Raw genomic sequence first — 16,639 nt, 5'->3', positions numbered from 1 at the left:
CAGGAGTAACTAAAACTTGGAAAAGCTTGACTGCGGAGTGGTGGAGAGGGAAGAACCACGGTGAGATTTCGGACCCAGATTTAAAAATAACTTCTCGTACTTCTTCATCTTCCCTGACGGAGCCTCTTGGCAGCATGCAGGAATCCCTACTCGAAGATCGTCAGCCCGAAGGATCTCCTCAAGTGATACCGCCCTTTCCAATATTAGGTCTGCCACTATTCGGCACTCTGGCGGCCGAAAACACAGAGTTCGGAGTCCCTTACAGGTTACCGGAGCCTCGGCTGATGGGATAGGCTCCCGAGTGCATCCCGGTGCTGATTTGTTGAGGCTTGAGAAGAGGTACAGAAAAAAAAATAGGGCGTGATCAACCTTAACGGCGAAAAGGAGAATCCCCAAACCCTCGGAATGGCGGGGCCGGATGTCCCCTTCGGATCATGCAGGTCCTGACCCCTTACCATTGCACTTCAGCACCAATGAAACCAGTGAGACTTCCACTCAACCAGGGCCACCTGGCCCAAACCTGAAGGTTATGCTGTATCAGCTTGCCAACCAAATCTTCGCATGACATACCTCCACTACCTCCACAATAGTTGAGGCAGGGAAAATGGAAGTGCCGGACTCCATAACTGCTGAAAATCGCCAACTGCACCGGGAGTTTGAAACGCTCCAAATAAGATGCCGTGAATCAGAATCCTTGAAGCACTCCATACGACTGAGTTACAACGAAGCTAAGCAATAGCTGGACGAAGAAAATAGGTCCTTGCAGGCCAAGAATTTCGATCTCCAAAACCTACAGGTGCGAGTCTTCCGTCTGACAAGCAAACTGGATGCCGTTCGGGGTCAGCTGAGATGTTCAGAAGCTTCCCAGTTCCATCTCAGAGCAAGGTGGGAAAGTTTGCAGCGGTGCCGGACGAAATGTTGGAGGTTGGTGCGACGATTGTAGTAGCGCTCCATCCGTTGTTTCTGTGCAACCATCCGGACGTACGCGAGGTCTCTGTGTTCCTCCAATAAGTCTAATTGCACCAACATCGCTTTGGCGTTGGATTGTTCTTGCGCCCAGTCGTACCTTGGATTGGGAGATCCGACTTCTAGCGAGATTAACACCTCAGCCCGTATACAAGTGAGAAAGGAGTTTCACCGGTTTTGGATTTTGTCATGGTACCTCCGGTAATTTCGCTGGCCACGCCCCTTTGGCATCTTACAGCTTCTTCTTCAAATTTTGAATAACCGTCTTGTTCGTTGATTCTGCCTGGCCATTACCGCTGGGATGATAGGGAGAAGAAGTGATTCTTTTGATGTTTAATTCTTTGAGAAAATTTGTAATCTTGGCTCCAACAAACTGCGGGCCGTTGTCACAAGTGATCTCTTTCGGGATCCTGAACCGGTAGATTATATGATTCCAAATGAAGTCAATTACTTCCATCTCTCGGACCTTTTTATACAATGCTGCCTCGACCCATTTAGAGAAATAATCGGTTACTATTAATACAAACAGTACCTGACCAGGTCCCACCGGCAACGGCCCTACTATATCCATCCCCTATTTCATGAATGGCCGCGGTGATGTAATCGGATGTAGCTTTTCACCTGGTTGATGTAATAGTTGTGCATACCGCTGATATTTATCACACTTCCGGACGAACGCCATAGCATCCTCCTCCATTCGAGGCCAGTAATACCCAGTACGGAGCAACTTTTTATTGAGTGACTCCGCGCCAGAATGATTACCATAAATACCTTCATAAATCTCCCTCATGACGTAATCCGACTCCTCAGGGCCTATGCATCTTGCCATCGAGCCGAAAAAATAGCTGTGGTGAAGTAGGCCATCAACAACACAGTACCGACCCACCTTGGTTGGCAAGGCCCGAGAACCCTTCAAATCCTCTGGTAACTTCCAGTGATTGAGGTAGTCTAGGAATTCGTTCCTCTAGTCACAAACAAAGCTTGTGGAATTTACCTCTTTATATCCTGATTGATCCAACGCTGAGTGCAGTAGTTGGACCACGAATTCTGGGTTCGGGCCCGTCGATTCCGTAGATGAGCCTAAGTTGGCCAATGCATCGGCTTCTATATTTTCTTCTCTAGGGACGTGCACCACCGTCCATTCTTGAAATCGAGCAAGCAACCAAAGAACCTTCTCCAGGTACTTCAACATGCGCTCCTCTTTGGCTTCGAACACTCTGTGAACTTGATTTAACACCAATAGGGAGCCACATTTTGCCTCAATGACTTCCGCACCGAATCCCCAGGCTGGCTCGAGACCTGCAATCAAAACTTTATACTCTGCTTCATTGTTAGTTAGAGGCACGCTATTGATTGCTTGCCTTAAAACATCTTCTGTAGGGGTACGGAGTACCACACCTAGCCCCGTGCCTTTTACATTGGACGCCCTATACGTGTAGAGTGTCCAACCTCTGGATGCAGCCCCTTGAACTAAAAAGCTTCCTTCTGAGCTTGGGGAGCCACACCCGGACTGAAATCCACCACAAAGTTCGCCAGGACTTAGGACTTGATCGTAGTACGGGGCATGTGCTCAATATCAAACTCTCTTAATTCAGTCGCCCACTTGCTCCTCAGCCATGGATTTGGTAGCATCCGAATAGTTCGGTGGCTAGAAATACCTTGGGACCCCGTAGAAGTGATCTTCAACCTCCTCAGGCCCCACATCGTTCTTGCTTTCTGCCGGTGCCTATTTATCTACATCCGATACGGGACCTGGGTCCTGTAATTACTGTAGGACAGGTTTTGTTTGGACTTTCCATTGCTATGGGCTCTTTTATGGACAATATTTCCCTTGAAGCTGGTTGTTCCCCTTAAATCTGCCTGATCCCATCCGGAGTAGGAAATTTGAGCAACAGATGAAGCGTTAAAGAGACAGCTTTAATATCATGGAGCCAGGGCCTCCCGAAAAGAAAATAGCGTTGTACTGCATATCACCTCCAATCACATAGAACTTCGTCAATTTTATGACTCTACTAACTTCTACGGGCATATCAATCTCGCCCTTGGTGGTCTCGCTAGACATATTAAACCCGGAGAGCGCTCTTACAGCCGGTATCATTTCCTATTTCTTCCACCACCTTCCAGTGAAGGATATTAGCAGAACTCCCTGGATCGATCATGAACTGTTTGACTTGACAGTTACCAATGAGTACAGTGATGACCAGAGCGTCATTGTGCGGTAGGGTACCGTCTGACGCGTCTTCATTGGAGAAAGTAATCACATCCTCATCTGGAAATTCTCGAGTTCTTTTTTCTCGTGTTACCAAAATCTTCATTTTTCTTGATGCAGTGAAGTTAGTTTTGGCGATCATAGATCCGTCGAAGATCATATTAATGACGTGTGAGGGAGCATTGGCCACATCTTTCTCTTCAGTGGGATTGGCTCTGCCATAATTATTCCTTCTACTTTCGCTCAGGTACTCCCAGAGATGCCTCCTGGCGAGCATGTTAGCTACCTCCGCCCGGAGGTGTCTACAATCGATGGTTTTGTGCCCGGGAGTTCCATGGAACTTTTACCAAACCGTATGATCTCTCGTGCTAGGGTCAGATCGCAACAGCCTAGGAGGGCGTGACGACAGATAGTTTTTCAACACATCCACCATTTGGGATTCGCTAATAGTGAAGCTATAATCCGCGAGTTTGGGGTACTCCGTCCCCTTCGGAGGAAGCCCGACCTGGTTGTTCTTGGGCTGCAGCCCCCGACCGTTTTTCCCAAAGTTATCTTTCTTGTTTCCACCGGGTTTTTCCAACGATCAATAGCCGGACCCATCACTAGTATTTTCTGGTGGCGTATAAGGTTGAAAGAAATTCTTCGAAGAGTTCCAGTCTGGTCTGAAACCTCTGTCCACCTTTACGGGGGGATATGTAGAGGGAGCCCCCAACAAGTCATCTTTACCCCGACCTTGGACTCGTACCGGTTTTGTACGTCCTCCTACGTAGTAGCTTGAAACTCCATGAGGCTTTCCTTGAGCCTTCGGGAAGCATCTGAACTTAAAGGGTTCAACCCTTTGGTAAAAGGCTCTGCTGCCCACTCGTCTGGTAAGGCAGGTAGCAATATGCGTTAATTCTGGAACCGAGTGACGAAATCCTTGAGACGCTCCGATTCTCCATGATCTATGCTGAAGATATCTGTCTTTCTGGTTTTTACCTTCTTTGCACCGGTATGAGCTTTGATGAAAGTATCAGCCAGCATGGCAAACGACATAATCAAATATTTCGGAAGCTGGGAGTACCACATCAATGACCCTCGAGCGAGAGTTTCGCCGCGTGTTTTAATCAGTACCGACTCGATCTTTTTCTCTTGCAAATCATTGCCTTTGACTGCCATAGTGTAGGTCGTGAGGTGATCCTGCGGGTCTATGGTCACGTCATATTTGGTAATATCGTGCATTTTGAACCACTTTAGGATCAGTTCTGGAGCTGATTCTGGTGTGTATGCCCGTTGACTGTACTTCTTGGAGTTGAGTCCTTCTATGACCGGGGGTGCCCCGAGAATTTGACTAAGGCATCGTTGAAACTCCTTCACATTCTTCTCGGCCACCTTGGCGGTTTGGTCTATCTTTCCGGTGATCTCTCTCATGAACTACTTGACTTCAGCTTGGAAGGGATCGTCGGGTACAGATTCGCTTCTGGATGCGTCTCCATTCCTTCCCATAGTTTGCCTGCTTCCTTCGATGGCGTTCACATTGGCAGCAGTTATTGGTTTCCGCCATAGGTTCATCGGTAGGAATGTCGTCCGTTCCAATGTTGAGATTATGCTCTCCTTCTGTTGTTTCATTATCCACGTTCGGTTGTTGCAAGCCAGTTGTAAGGGGCTGTCCATCTGGCCCCCGTGGGATATGGCCCTATTGGTTTGCAACGTTCGTGTTGTCGTTAGATCCTATCATACCTGAAATGGATACTTAGGCAAACACGATACTTAAGAAAAGATTAGTAAAACAAACAATGATCACAGTGACAACCACAACTAACCCGGCCCCACGGTGGGCGCCAAACTATTTACCTGTAAAACGATTCAGTTGAATTTATAGATGTGGTCAGGAACACGTAGATCAAAGTGACCAATAAGATTATGATGCTCATAATGAGATAATGTAAATATAAGTAAATAAAGTAAGTAGTAAGGAAAAGCCTGGGCAAGAGATGACAATTCCAGACTTAGATTTCTTCGTTCCGGTCGGGTCGTGGCACCGAAGCTTAGTAAATATGACAATAAAATTAAAGTTTATGCAAAGAATAAGTAAGAGAACTGAGTATATTAGCTTGTATCTTGTCCTTACAATGAGAATGACAATCTGAATATGGTTTCTTAAAGAGAAATGAAAATCCATTTTTTGATAGAATAATTGGTATTGCACATAATTTTTCATGTGTTGGAACCTGCTGTTTATCAGTTTTAATTCCTTTTAACATTCATGTTTCATAGCTACGCTTCATGAACTTCCTTTTCCCTTATCCTTTGGCCCATTCCGGGGACGCAACTGTACCCTTAATTTGTCTGTGACGAAAGTCTTAATGATATTAGTTTTTCAAAAATGAGTTTTCTTCTAATTATATTAGTTATTTTGCAAAAAAAAAGTGTACATGCTAGCCTCATTATGAAAATAAAATAAATACCATTTTCGAGAAGAAATTAACTTTGCGGATTAAAGAACACTTGTATAATACCCGAAACCTATTTAAGAAGCCTGAATGGCTGTGGGATGATGTGTGGGATAAATATTTGGCCTATTGGGACACTCTTGAATTTAAGAAGAAGAGTGAAAAAGCAAAGAAAGCCCGAGCTTCTCAAAAGGGTGGCTTGTTGCACACCGGAGGTTTCATGAGTTTCGCGGGCCACCGACGAAGACTGGTAATTTAGCCAATTAATTTTCCTTCTTTTAAATTATCTAAATACGATTAAACTTATATTCAACTCTTATTTTTTAATTTTGCAGCGAAAGTTAAATAGGGGAGAGGTTGTCCCTCTTTTTGAGGTCTTCGAGGAGACACATAAGAAGAAGAAGAAGAAGAAGAAGAAGGAGGAGGAGGAGGAGGAGGAGGAGGAGAGTACAAGAGAAAGTTGGGTTGAGCCACGTGCTAAGGAGACATATGTAAGATCTTGAACTTAATATGAAATTAAACTTTGAGCGTGTAAGAAGTGACATGAGCATTAGGCTACTACTCGACCCATAAACACTTAACCACTAAGAAATGATTACAACATTTAGACTGTTTTCAGGAATGGAAATGCACAATTATATGCACCTATTCTAGAAAGAAGAACTTAAATTCACCTCATATTTTTAACCCCTCCTGCTAAATTTAACATATTCAAAAGATCAATCCTTTAACAAAACCAAACAGGTACAACTATTCTGCGTGTCTTAACTAAGTGATATTAACTAATCACTTCGTGTTAGTATCTATTATTTCAAGAGAAAAGTTGCGGTAAGCACACTCAGAGAGTTTAGCAGAAACAACAACAGTTCCTAATTCAGAATCCATTACAACACATTAATGGATAATCAATTATCCTAACTACATTTCTTTGTTAATTTCCTGAGGAAGTCAAATCTGTTGGGCTATCAAATGGCTGCTACTTATTTATTTATCTACTGATATGTAGTTTGAAAAATGCATGTTGCTTATTTTAGATCTTCTACTTGATATTTCTTTTGTCAAACATTAGAATCCACGTTTAATTTCTTCAGCCTTCATGCCTTTAGTGTAAGTAACATAAGAAAATGTATTTATATATTGATTATTATTCTTATTTCAGGAAGGATTTCAAAAAAGTTTGAAACATTGGCGTCAGACCCAGCCTGCTTCAGGGGATGGTACCGCAATTCGACCATCGCCCGCGCATATGACTTCAATATGGACACAGGTGGCAGGTGGTCTAAGCAAAGGTAGAGTCTACGGGCTTGGAGTTCTGTGTTCCTCATCTAGTCCTTCGCCATTGTTATCCAATGCTTCTACTTCACAAAATACGGAAGAAATGGGAGCGATACAAAGGCAAATTGCGGAGCTGAAGCAAAAGTGTGAAACTTTTGATGCTAAGCTTGCTAAAATTGAGAGGTTTATGAGGAAGCACATGCCTCAAATGTCTGATGATGAGGAAGAGACCGAATCCGATGATAGTTAGATTATAGTTGCTGGTTATTGTTTTTGATTGTGACTTTAGACTTTAAGTTTCTCGTGGTTGTTAGTTTGGGAGGTTTATACTATTTCGAATTTGATGTTTGTTTAGGATGTTTCTAATGTTTAGACTATTTCTTCATGTTTGATTGGTTGCTTTAACTGTTATAGTTGTTTGGTTGAATTCTTAGTTTCTATAATATTGTGTTTGCAAGGAGGTGCAACTAATAAAATAGCGATTTGCTGTAAAGAAAAAAAAAAGGGAAATTCCGACTACAGTAGCCAAAAAATTCAAAAATTATTTTGCAGATAATTAAAATTTACGACTACTGTAGTTAGAAGTTTCATAATAATATTTTAAAAAATTTAAATATCCCGAATACAATAGTCAGAACGTTAATAAAATAAATATTTAATAATTTAAATATTCTGAATACCGTAGTCGGAATATATACAATTATTAAATAATTATTTTATTTATGTTCCGACTACTGTAGTCGGGATATTTAAATTTTTGTGATCCTCCCTAATTTTACATTGACCGAATACTGTAGTCGAAATATTTCCCACTACAGTAGTCGGAAAACATTTCCAACATTTCCGACCATCCATTTTCCGACGACGTGAAAACGGTTGGTAGGGCGCCGGAAATCCTTTTATATCGACTATATTCCGACTACAACAGCTGTCGGAAAATCATGATTTTCTAGTAGTGTTGGGTAGCCTCATCAATTGAATTGCAATAAACGCAAGCCATGTTTGAGTGACCCAATTCTCTTCATCTCTCTTTAAGTGAAAAGTCGAAAGTCAAAACAAATCCCGTTACCCCACTCAAAATTCCTAAAAACCGTTAACCCCACTCCAAAAGGAATTGAGAGGGAAAAAAAGGAGAAGAAGAATGAAAACAAGTCTGATTAGTACTTTAGATTTTGTGTCTAATAAATCAATGCCAAATAAAATGAAATAGCAAGTATATTAAACAATGGTCTCTCATTGGATGCGTACGATTTTTGAAGGAGAAACAGGAAAATGACCACTTGTTGAACCGATAATTAAGCTTTGACGTAAGCAGGATAAATACTTATCAGTACCGAGTATTTGTACCTAACTGAACAATCTACCTTAATAATCAACAAATCAAAGTAAGCATTGCATATTACTTAATTAAAATTAGATGTAGATGCAAGACTATGTCTTTAGTCTTACAAACATTAACTTAAGAGGAACACCATATGCAAATAAAAATTTACCCTTTAACCGATGTTTCATAATTAATTAAATTTCATCCCCTTTTTATGCGGGAACATCATTTAATTTGGACAATAATACCCTTAAACTAAGTACGACAACCTTAAAATTTCGTGTAAATTGAAACAGAAGGACTTTAGGAAATGTTCGTGGAGTGAGAATGAACACGAGGCAACTTCAAGAAATCTTACATGTAGTTTAAGTTCACTTTTATAAGTTCGAACTTTAGACTTTTTAATTGTATAAATTTGAATTTCAACTTACCGAAAAAATATTTATAGGTACCTTTTCACTCATGATACCTATTATAAAATTTAATATATCATTATTTGACTCATACTATTTATTTTAAAATATTATCATTATTTCATTTATATCTATTTCGAATTCCATGAAAAATTGCTGGAATTTGAACCTTTCTAAGTTTATACCCCATTCATTGTCCTTAAATTTGAATAGTTGTAAGTTCAAACTCCATGAATTGTTTCAATAACTTTAGAAGAATTTCAGACTCTATGAACTTTTTGAACCGCAGACTATTATGTTTGGAGCTTTATTTGTCAAAGGTTGGAACTCCGGCACCATATATTGATATCGTGGCCTTATTTCAATTTGACGTGAAGAATGGAATGCCTTTCAATAACATAAGGGAAGGGGGCAAGAATAAGTTTCTATTCAGCCTTTTTGTGTTTTATATAGGAATATTTTTGTCCAAATATCACTTAACCTTAAAACGTACTCCCTCCGGATCAAAAAGAGTGTCAACTTAGTCTTTATTCTTGGGTCAAAAAGAGTGTCCACTTATTAAATCAAGAAAGATTAATCTTATTTTTCCAGATTTGCCCATATTAAGTGCTATGTGATCAAATTCGAATACCTATTCAATTAGTGGCAGTTTAGTCAAATTACATATTTTTGTCTAGAAATTAATATTTTCTTAACGGGTATTTAAATGGCTAAGTGTACACTTGTTTTGATCCAGAGGGAGTAATTACTTTCTAATAACTTTTGAAATGGCCGGTGACTAATTTAGTTGACATTCAAAAATGGGTCATCATTCCACCTAATTTTTCTCAAATTTTGAAGGATTTATCTTGAATTATTTTAACCCATTATATTAAGATTTTGTGTGAGATGATTAAATTAATCTACCTGGTGTATGAACCAAACTTTGGTAAACTCATTTTCGTAATCATTTCTTCCTACCTAGTTTATGGATTTCTCTTTCTAACATTAATTCATAGAACTTATTTGTGCATCTCTCATTTCAGTCCATCAAATGATCAAACCACTAATTTATCTTCATACCTACTCCTTAAATGGTTAAGCTTCCTTTACTCCAAGACCACTTTTATTGCGCTGCTCTTTTTCTCATTTAGATCCAATTAATTTTCAGTGTTCTAAAACAAAACAACAAAAAGAAAATATAATATAGCAAAAGGTTAGTCCATGTGTAAATTCTAAAACTACCTAGGTTACACATAAGTGTTAAAAAAAAAAAACACCTGTCAATACCCACTTCAGTAATTTGTAGATCCACTCTTCAGTGCTCTTCTAAAACAAACAAAAAATAGCAAAACAAGACTTTGGTTCATGTGTAAATTTTTTAAATGAGTTACATGTATGGTAGTGTGTTAAAGAATATTCCAGTGCCTTACTGATTGTGTAAGAATTTTCAAAAAGAATTATATTACCTTGAGCTACTTAATTCACTGTCTTAAGATATTGGATTAAAATGCTACTGCAAGGAATATATTCAGTAATCTTGCCAGATTAATGTAAAAAACAAGTTTATCTTCTATTCCCCAGCTCCGCTCCACCCCGACAAGGGATATATATATATATATATTCTCCTCCATCCCAAAATATTTGTCACGTTTGAGAGTTTTGAACTTTGATCAACATATTTTTTTACAATATTGATATGAGAAAAAGTGTAATTTATAGTAGTATTTTTCGTGTAGTTTTAAAATATTTTAATTTTAAAACTTTGAATTAATCTAATATAATTAAACTTTAAATATTAATCAAATTGACTCTCGAAAAAAGAAACATGTCATATTTTGAAATGAGGAATATATACCGTACTTGGATAGTTGTAATAACCAAATTTTGGAAAAGCACAAATAAATATTCGACCATTGGTGGTCCTCTCTTTTTTCATATTAACCAGGTGAAACTCATATTAAGTTGGTTTGAAATGCAAATGTAGCCAAAACATGCATGGGTAATAATGATTACATCCAGTTGATAGTTGTCAAAAGCCAAACATAAAGGGTAAATGCTTTTTTTTTTCTTTTTCCTATTTTCTTTTTCCCCATGGCAGGCCAAATCACCTCTATATAAGAAAGGTTATCACCGGTGAATCCACGATTTTAAGAAGATGGGTTCACTATTGGTTTTAAGATAAAATAGTTTTTTTTATAGTGATATCAACTTAGCGAGCAAAACGTTAAAGGTTGCTTACAAACTTTTTTTAAAAAAAGACATAAAAGTGCATTTAGTAGGGTTCAATCCGCAATCTTAAGGGATTAAACACAACACTTAATCAGTGTTCCACTCGATCTAATTTGGCAATATGTTCCTTCAATTAGTATTAGATATATTTTAAGGATTATACACATAATATATCGAGTTTAGTCGGCTAACGATGAATTCACATGACTCATTTTTTATACATAGATTCGCTCCTGAGAAGGTGGATTACGCCAACCTTCAGTATGTAACCGAAGCTAAGATTTATGTCCTCTTCATGTTATTATCATTTTGATATATACAGATTGAAATCATGCCTAATTCCGTGGTGTAAGGGTGAATGATTAAATTAAAAAAAAAAAAAAAAGAGTACGTCTAGTTGATAGTTGTAAAAAGCCAGACATAAAGGAGAAATGTTTTTTTTTTTTCCTATTTTCTTTTTTCCCAACAGCAGGCCAAATCACCGACGCAATGGACCAATACACATAACTACGTGTTCTCTGTAGACGTGCTTTATGAGCATCTATAAACAGTAGGATGGTGACTCCTCTCTTTTCTCTCACACATTAAAGACACACAATTCCTGTGAAAGACATACAGACAGAGTTAATCATATGATTTTAAGTGTGATTTAATCTGCACAACCAATATTTATCATTTTTTTAATTACAAAAACATTTTATTTATGAAATGGAAAAAGATCAACAGCTTCCCTTTTCTCCGCCATTATCTTTAGCTACCCCTCCGTCCATTTCTACTTATTTATCTGAGAAATAGGTGTTCACTTTTATTTATTCGACTTAAAGAATTAAGAGATAATTTATTAATATTTATTTTATTTTATTATAAGTTATTGAGTGAAAACTTTAAGAAATTGATAATGATTACATAATTTTTAAAGTATATTTGGTTGATTTTAATTAATTTATAATAATTAGATTTAGCATAGTAAAGTTGTCACTGTTATTAAGGACTTGCCAAGTCAGAATAACTAAACACGAACGGAAAGAGTAATAAATTCAGGACCGTTCTTGATAGCGGCAATTGCAAAGCCCCAATGCATGCTTCTTAAATCCTATACTGTATTTTTCCATTTTTTAGAAAAGAATATATTCTTTCTTTGCAGATCTAAACAAAAAATTTCTGAAATGCCGCATAAAATCATTCCCAAAGTAACAAAACTAGCCGACATTTTTGTTTAAAAATATCCCTTCACATTAACCATCTCCACTCTTCACTCTTCACTCCAATAGCATTGTAATCTGGTAAAAAACTTTCTCCATTTCTTCTTCTTCGTTCTTCATTTTCTTTTTCGGGTTAAAAAAATGACAATGAAACTCACCCACAAAGATAAAGATTCAGAAAAAATCATCCACTTTTCTATTATTGCCTTGCCTAAGCTTATGGTATGGTTCATACTTTTCATATCTGCCACTTATGTTGTTTACACTCTTAAGCTCCTTTCTTCCTCTACACCTTGTAATGATGACATTTTCTTCACCCGCAGTAAAAATATTTTACCTGTTACAAATGCCTCAGTTCTTGATAGTAAAACAAGATTTTTACTACAAGAGAAGGAAGTGAAAAAAACCGGATTAGAGCATGTAGTTTTTGGGATTGCAGCTTCAGCTAAGCTATGGAACAAGAGGAAAGAATATATTAAGCTATGGTGGAAACCAGAGAAAAAAATGAGAGGCATTGTTTGGTTGGATAATTCAGTGAAAATGGAGAAAAATGAAAGTAGATCATTGCCGGAACTGAAAATTTCAGGTTGTTATATATATATTAAGATAACATACATAAGTATGACTATTTAGTAGGCGTTTGGCCATATAAATCAAATATTTTTCACTATATTTGAAATTCTTGAAGTTGGAGTTGTGTTTGGTTTTAGTTTTTGCAAAAGGTATTTGATTGTTTGAGTGTATTGAAAGTCAAAAAAGTGAAAACAGCGTTTTAGGCGTTTTTCAAATTTGAAATTGTATTTGGAATTTTCACGGCCAAACGCTGATTTTCAAATAAAGTAACAATTCTCATGGCTAAATGGGTACTTATTTATTCACTATGCCTAATTTTAATTTGTTATTATTAAATAATACTTATATATTTTAATATGTATAACACAGGTAACACTTCACATTTTGCCTACAAAAACAGGCAGGGACATCGGTCAGCGATACGAATATCGAGGATAATTTCGGAGACATTGAGGTTAGGGGTGGAAAATGTGAGGTGGTTTGTAATGGGAGATGATGATACTGTTTTTGTAACAGATAATTTGTTGAGAGTTTTGAATAAGTATGATCATAATCAGTATTATTATATTGGGAGTTTGAGTGAGAGTCATTTACAGAATATTTATTTTTCTTATAGTATGGCATATGGGGGTGGTGGTTTTGCTATTAGCTATCCTTTAGCTAAGGCTCTTGATAAAATGCAAGATAGGTGTATTCAAAGGTATCCAGGACTTTATGGTTCTGATGATAGAATGCAAGCTTGTATGGCGGAATTGGGTGTCCCACTCACCAAAGAACTCGGTTTTCACCAGGTTAGTTTGCATTTTATGTTAATTTTACCTTTCTTTTCAGTGCTATGATTATGTAGAAATAGTTTTCAATGTGGAAGCAAGTTTTTAGGGCTATGTTGTTTCTTGATTTTGGCCTGCTTATTCTGAAAAGTTTAGTAATTTAGCCTACTTCTGTTAAATTATGTGGCTGTTTCTGCAAAATAATGGGTTAAATTTCGCTTGTGCCAGAAAGGTAATCCTAAAAGCATGGAAACTTTAGTTGCTTTCTTTTATGTGAGTTTACACCAAAGAAAGAAAACAGAGGACTCTGTTTGATATCAGATTTCAGCGAATTGGTTGTTTTGAAATAATGGTTGTTAGAATATGTCCTTTCTTTTTGGAGTATTCAGGTGAATTGCCCCATAAATAGAAAAATTGTAGCAGTGTTTTATAATGTGGAAATATTGGGAGTTGAATTTCGAATGATGTACATCGGAACTGTGATTCCTACTGATACTGAGTGAATCTTTTGATTGCTTTTTTATTACTGGTGTAGCGAGATTCCTAGGAACTTCTAAGTCCAAACGATATTTATGTGTGTCATTGACCTGAGAAATGACCTGTGGATCTGTTGTGTACTTTGTTTATCAGTCGGTGGCCTGTGTAACAATGAATCACTCTCACGGCAATAGTTTACTTTGGTGGCATTTGCACATGCTTGTGAAGAAGTGATTGTCAACTATAAGTATTTAAGTAAAAGATTTCAAGTGTTGTTTCTGTCATTAAAGAATTTTACATTCAACCTGACTATTATTTGTTCTTGGTGTACTGGTTCAGTACGATGTGTACGGGAACTTATTTGGACTACTAGCATCACATCCAGTATCACCATTGGTGTCATTACACCATCTTGATGTGGTGGAGCCAATCTTTCCCAATGTCACTCGAGTGCAGGCTTTGAAGCAGCTTACAGTTCCAATGAAACTCGACTCAGCTGGTATTATGCAACAATCCATTTGTTATGACAAAGTTAACAGTTGGACTATTTCAGTGTCATGGGGATTTGCAGTTCAAATTTTTCGTGGAGTTCTTTCTCCCCGTGAAATAGAAATGCCATCAAGGACTTTCTTAAATTGGTATAGAAGAGCAGATTATACTGCTTATGCTTTTAACACACGTCCTGTTATGCGCAACCCGTGTCAAAAGCCTTTTGTATTTTACATGTCAAGTGCTAAAATGGATTCTTACAGTAACAAAACTGTGAGTCAATATGCTCGTCATCGAGTCCCTCATCCAATATGCAGATGGAAAATGGCAAACCCTGCTCATGTTGAGAGAATTAAGGTTTATAAGAAGCCTGACCCCCATCTATGGGATAGGGTAAGTCCCTCCTTATCATGCATTTACAGTAATTTTGCATATAGATAACCTAATCTTGGAATGAGCATACCTATTCTTGGGATGATATCTTAATTTGTTTAGGAAAAAAGGGGTAAATTCCTGTAAAGGGTTGATTTCTATCGATATATTATCCTGATTTTTGAAAAGGCTAAGTACATCTGCAGCGCCTTAAACTTGCTAGTAAATTTCATTCAGACACTCGAACTATGGGTTGTTGCAATTGAGCACTTGAATACATAAAAATGTTCAATCGGAATACTACCTAGTCCAAGTGTCTAAATGAAATTTGCTAATAAGTTTAAGGGGTTGTCGATATTTTCAACCTTTGAAAATGTATCTTGTTAGCTAACTGAACCATACCAGTAGGAGCATTGTTAGGGCATTGGCATATGGCAAAAAGTTAGATACTTTTTTATTTAGAGGGAACTTGCTTTCTACAAATAATGAATTTATCTATTACTCTTGGACAGTCACCAAGGAGGAATTGTTGCCGAGTCATAAGCTCAAAGAAGAGAAGTATGGTGGTGGATGTAGGTGTCTGTAGGGAAGATGAAGTCAGTGAAGTATGATGATGAATAATGTGTATTGATTGTCACCTGTATTTCTTCATTTATTGGATTTATGGGAAATTTTCCAAGAAAAATTTCTTGGATCTTCCAAGTTCCACTTATAAATATGAGCTAGTTGTCTGTATACTTGACATATTCTTAAGTCAGGATCAGCATAGCATAGTATTCTGTAACTTTTAAATTATATCAATCCCTTTCTTGGGTTCCAAAAGTCATTTTTAAAAGATATCTTCAAGTTGCATTTTCCTTTCCTCCTGCTTCTGGCTTTGCTTTTCCTGGGCAAGTTAATATGAATTGCCACATATTGAAGAATGTGAAGGTTATTTTATAGCAGCACTATCGCTTAGTGGTTAATGAAGTGAGTTGAGAATCATATAAAGGTTTTAAGTTCAAATTCCAAAAGGAGCGGACCATAGGATCAATGGAGCCAGAAACATCGTGATTTTTTATATGTCCAAGCAGTGTTGGTGGACGTAGCTTATTCTGGATTGTCTTTAAAAAGATAAGAGATTTCGTGAAATTAATTGAGGTGTGTACAAATTGAGCCGAACACTACGGTTGTAAAAAAAGATTAAACTGTGGCATGTGTAAAAATTGGAATATAAAGACATACTTAGGTAACAAGAAACTTTTCAACATAGCGTAGGCCACGGACAATGCTAATCTAAGAAGCATTTCATGGATAAGAGGTCCAATATGTCACGCAAGCTAGATGATGTTAAAGATAGTGTTAATATGGAAAGTTTCGTTGAGTAATCAAGTACTTCCAGCTCGGAAATGTTTAAATTAGTTAACAAGCTTTGATGTGCTATTTAGTACTAAGTGTTTCTTCTTTTCTTAGTTAAGATTTCCATAAGCCTAATAAAGATGTTTAATTGTATTTGAGTAGAGTCAAAGGGAACTATGAAACTATAATATGTATACTCAATAGTTCTACCAACCTTTCCGGAAAGTGATTTTTACATATCCAGACTTTATTGTTAGATCTTTGTCAATTACTATTTTTCAATGTTGGTCCCACTCCATACTCCATAAATGTATCTTGAGATAATCACTACCCTTTCTTTTGTGTTATTTTTAATTCTTTTATGTTATTATTATGGCGGAATTAGGAATATATTGAAGCCCCTAAAATTTATTTAGGCATTCGAATTATGACTTGTATTAATTAGGCACATGAATACATGATAAAGTGTTATTATTAGACACTTTCGACTTATATTTCGAAAATATTTCTATGCATCTTCTCAAGTGCCGATTATATAAATAAGTTAAATCGTATAAAATATGTCTCCTCATTTAATTATTCGCATAA

At 37.3% G+C, this 16,639-nt stretch overlaps 3 protein-coding genes across 3 annotated transcripts; 2 read left to right on the top strand and 1 right to left on the bottom strand.

Moving 5' to 3' along the window:
- Window positions 1–1,930: 1,930 nt before the first annotated feature.
- LOC132039413 (uncharacterized) lies at window positions 1,931–3,452 on the bottom strand. Its single transcript, XM_059429898.1, has 2 exons — window positions 3,036–3,452; window positions 1,931–2,476 (listed from the first exon to the last, which is right to left on the bottom strand). The coding sequence occupies exons 1-2, from the start codon at window positions 3,450–3,452 to the stop codon at window positions 1,931–1,933; spliced, it is 963 nt and encodes a 320-aa protein (XP_059285881.1).
- Window positions 3,453–5,586: 2,134 nt separating this feature from the next.
- Window positions 5,587–7,309, top strand: LOC132040275 (uncharacterized). Its single transcript, XM_059430903.1, has 3 exons — window positions 5,587–5,857; window positions 5,943–6,098; window positions 6,767–7,309. Exons 1-3 carry the CDS (start codon window positions 5,828–5,830, stop codon window positions 7,130–7,132), a joined length of 552 nt encoding a protein of 183 aa, XP_059286886.1. The 5' UTR covers window positions 5,587–5,827; the 3' UTR covers window positions 7,133–7,309.
- Window positions 7,310–11,898: 4,589 nt separating this feature from the next.
- LOC132040140 (uncharacterized) lies at window positions 11,899–15,559 on the top strand. Its single transcript, XM_059430752.1, has 4 exons — window positions 11,899–12,618; window positions 12,975–13,396; window positions 14,192–14,734; window positions 15,226–15,559. The coding sequence occupies exons 1-4, from the start codon at window positions 12,174–12,176 to the stop codon at window positions 15,322–15,324; spliced, it is 1,509 nt and encodes a 502-aa protein (XP_059286735.1). The 5' UTR covers window positions 11,899–12,173; the 3' UTR covers window positions 15,325–15,559.
- Window positions 15,560–16,639: the final 1,080 nt, after the last annotated feature.

The sequence above is a fragment of the Lycium ferocissimum genome, chromosome 12 (assembly GCF_029784015.1).
Source record: "Lycium ferocissimum isolate CSIRO_LF1 chromosome 12, AGI_CSIRO_Lferr_CH_V1, whole genome shotgun sequence".
NCBI classification, from domain to species: domain Eukaryota; kingdom Viridiplantae; phylum Streptophyta; class Magnoliopsida; order Solanales; family Solanaceae; genus Lycium; species Lycium ferocissimum.
The sequence above is the reverse complement of the archived record's forward strand: the minus strand, read 5'-3'. Positions and strand labels throughout refer to the sequence as shown.